Source organism: Papaver somniferum, chromosome 7 (genome assembly GCF_003573695.1).
Source record: "Papaver somniferum cultivar HN1 chromosome 7, ASM357369v1, whole genome shotgun sequence".
NCBI lineage: Eukaryota > Viridiplantae > Streptophyta > Magnoliopsida > Ranunculales > Papaveraceae > Papaver > Papaver somniferum.
In genome coordinates this window covers 198,631,783-198,634,626 of record NC_039364.1, presented here as the reverse complement: position 1 = coordinate 198,634,626, position 2,844 = coordinate 198,631,783, and the positions used below count along the sequence as shown (strand labels likewise).

The 2,844-nt window shown below is 37.4% G+C and overlaps 1 protein-coding gene across 1 annotated transcript; it reads right to left on the bottom strand.

The window, feature by feature from the left end:
• Positions 1 to 684: 684 nt before the first annotated feature.
• On the bottom strand, positions 685 to 1,446 carry LOC113299358. The gene is made up of 2 exons (XM_026548378.1): positions 1,281 to 1,446; positions 685 to 1,179 (listed from the first exon to the last, which is right to left on the bottom strand). The coding sequence occupies exons 1-2, from the start codon at positions 1,354 to 1,356 to the stop codon at positions 911 to 913; spliced, it is 345 nt and encodes a 114-aa protein (XP_026404163.1). The 5' UTR covers positions 1,357 to 1,446; the 3' UTR covers positions 685 to 910.
• Positions 1,447 to 2,844: the final 1,398 nt, after the last annotated feature.

Sequence of the window (2,844 nt, the reverse complement as noted above, 5' to 3'; positions counted from 1 at the left end):
ATACACGTACGTATGCCGTTCCGAATTACTGACGAATCACGTCCCGTTGACCGAATTTTGGACCGAATCTGGATTTTACAAAACCGTATAATACTCGTACGTTTGCCGTTCCGTACGTTTACCGAATCCCGAATTACTAACTAGGCTCCAGAGTCCAGACTGTTGACATCGTGCAACTTAATGGGATATAGCTCAAAAATATAAGGACCTCTATCCTAATATCACTGACATTGACAACTTAACGGTGAAAAGTGAAAACACTTGGATTGACTATTCAAATTGTGAAATTCAATTTCTTCCTGTTTAGAATCCCTAAAGATGCCTAGGGTAGATCCTTATCTTCGGTGACAGATAATGTGGTCCATGATTTTCTCCAACCTACTAGAGACACTGGTGCACAAAGTTGATCAAAAGAGTCATGTGACCCCCGTTTCCGCACTAGTTCCACACAGAGGTCAGATGCCATCTCAGGATTCAGGAAATCAATTTGGATATCATATACCGGATTCTGATTTTGTAGATCTCGAGTGTATTTTCAAATACACTGATTAGTCAACAATGTTAAAATATATCTAAATGCATATTTAGAGTTCAGTCGTATCGTTTGATTTTGCCGAGTATCACTGGCCGGATCTCATCCGGCTTGATAACATACACAGCTCAAGCTCCACCAGAATTCAGATATAGAACAAGAAATAGATATTCTCCACTTTTCATTAGATAATGTTGTATAGATGAAACAAAGCTGACAACAGACTTGAGAATGACCGGAAACAAACTCCAAATCAGTAACTTAATTAAGTGAAAATCAAAATACTTCATCTCAACCAAAAATGGTTGCATTTGATGCATTATTTAATGATAAAAGACTATTGAGCTAGCTAGACTAGATCATCAACTGGTTTTCATCTTACTGACCGAGGCCTTTAAAGAGAAGTTTTGGTGAAAACGATGATAACCAAGATCCAGCATCACAAATATCAAGCGCATAACAACAGACGCAGTAATAGTTAGTTTCGTCTGCAGGATTTTGCTCGCAACCGGAAGCAACAACTACCAATGCGGTCGACAAGCCTTGACATTTCGCTGCACAGAAGCTTGTGTCTTGACCCTTGCAATTCTCTCGTGCTATTGCTTGAGCTTGGTCGTAATCGCACGACATTGCCTGCGATTCAGCCGCTGAAAAACAGTAAATTGTATTTGTCAAATTAATTCAGTACTAATTTGATATGAAACAATATAATTAGTTGCAATCAAGAAAAAGACAAGTAATTACTTACATGGAGCAAAGGCGACCAACGAAATGAGGATGAAGCAAATGAACATGGAGAAGAAAAGTGAACTTGTTTTAGCCATGTTTGTTGATACTGTTCTTCTTCTTCTGATTAGAGGGTTATTGTTGGGTGAGATTTAATGGCAAACCCAAGCTCTCTATTTATAGCTGGTAAATCACCGACAAGTATAATATTATAAATTAATTATTTTTCAAATATAATACATTTTTTTAACGTGTCCGTACGAAAATGCATCAAGAAAATTTTTGGTGGGTGAGAAGTGAGAACTCAATCATAGATGAATAATTGGAAAAAGAGATCGTGAAACACGAGGATTGGCTAAGCTTAAAATCCTAGAGAAAGTTGGTTATTATGGGTTTAACTCATTCTGAAAGTTGGTTATGGGTGGAGCTGCACAAGACCCGCCCAACTTGTCCGAACCCGTTCGTATCCGCTAAATCCGTGAGTTTTTAATCCGAACCCGCTCGCAGCGGGTTGGTAGTTGGTTATAAATATAATCCGCTATAATTGTATTGGTAGTTGGTATTAGCTAAAATCCGCCCGGAAAAACCCGCTAAATATGCATCATTGATAAAACTAGTCTTAGACGTCCGTTATTAAAACCCTAGTGGTACTAGTAGATAAGATAACCCTCTTTTTCTCCACTTTCTAGTTTCTTCCTCTCTGTTCGGCCTCCTCGGTTCTTCTTCTTCCTCCTCGGTTCTTCTTACATCATATAATTAAGTGAAACATTACCTTCCTATCTTTCACCTTCTTTCCCATGTAATGTTCTTCTTGTTTCCTTCGTTTTCCATTCTCCCCCGGACCCCCGGATAGTGGCAAACATTTATGAAAATTTCCAACAAATACCGACATGGTTTTTTCGGTTGAATACAATGCCGGTTTGCCTTTCAAAATGGGGGATATTGCTGCCGGCATTATATTCATACTACGTCTATGCCGACACCAAGCTATTTCAGCTGCAACAATGGTGGATTCAAAGAAAAAAAACAAATTTTCAACACATTGACACCTTTACCTGAGTATTGGGAGTGCTTGTACAATCATCCTCCATTTTCACCAAAATAATTTCCCTCTCAATTTTTTTCCCTCCTTCTCTCTCACCTCACTCACCCAAATACAAATAACAATACACACTAATCATTTATCAAATAATCTTATGAATTTACTAATTATAATTAAGCACTAAATATGATTAGTGAGGGGTAGATTAGGTATTAGGTAAAATACTTAGATAAGGGGTGACCCTGATTTGATATTTAAATCCAGTTTTTGTCCTTTTCCTCTATCCCCAATTAGTTTAAATATCCCCAATCACGCGTTCCTGATTAATTAGTGTTAATTCAGATGATTAATTGATGTTTAATCAAGTTAACCTAAAAATCAGCTAACGTTAATTCATCGTCAAAACATTTAAAAAATCGATATTTTTTCAAAAACTCAACCTAGAATTGGTTGATATTTATGCTCTCGTAGACCGATTATGGGTTAAGTTTTTTGTTGGAAATTTTCATAAATGTTTGCCACTATCCAGGAGGGTCTGGGGGAG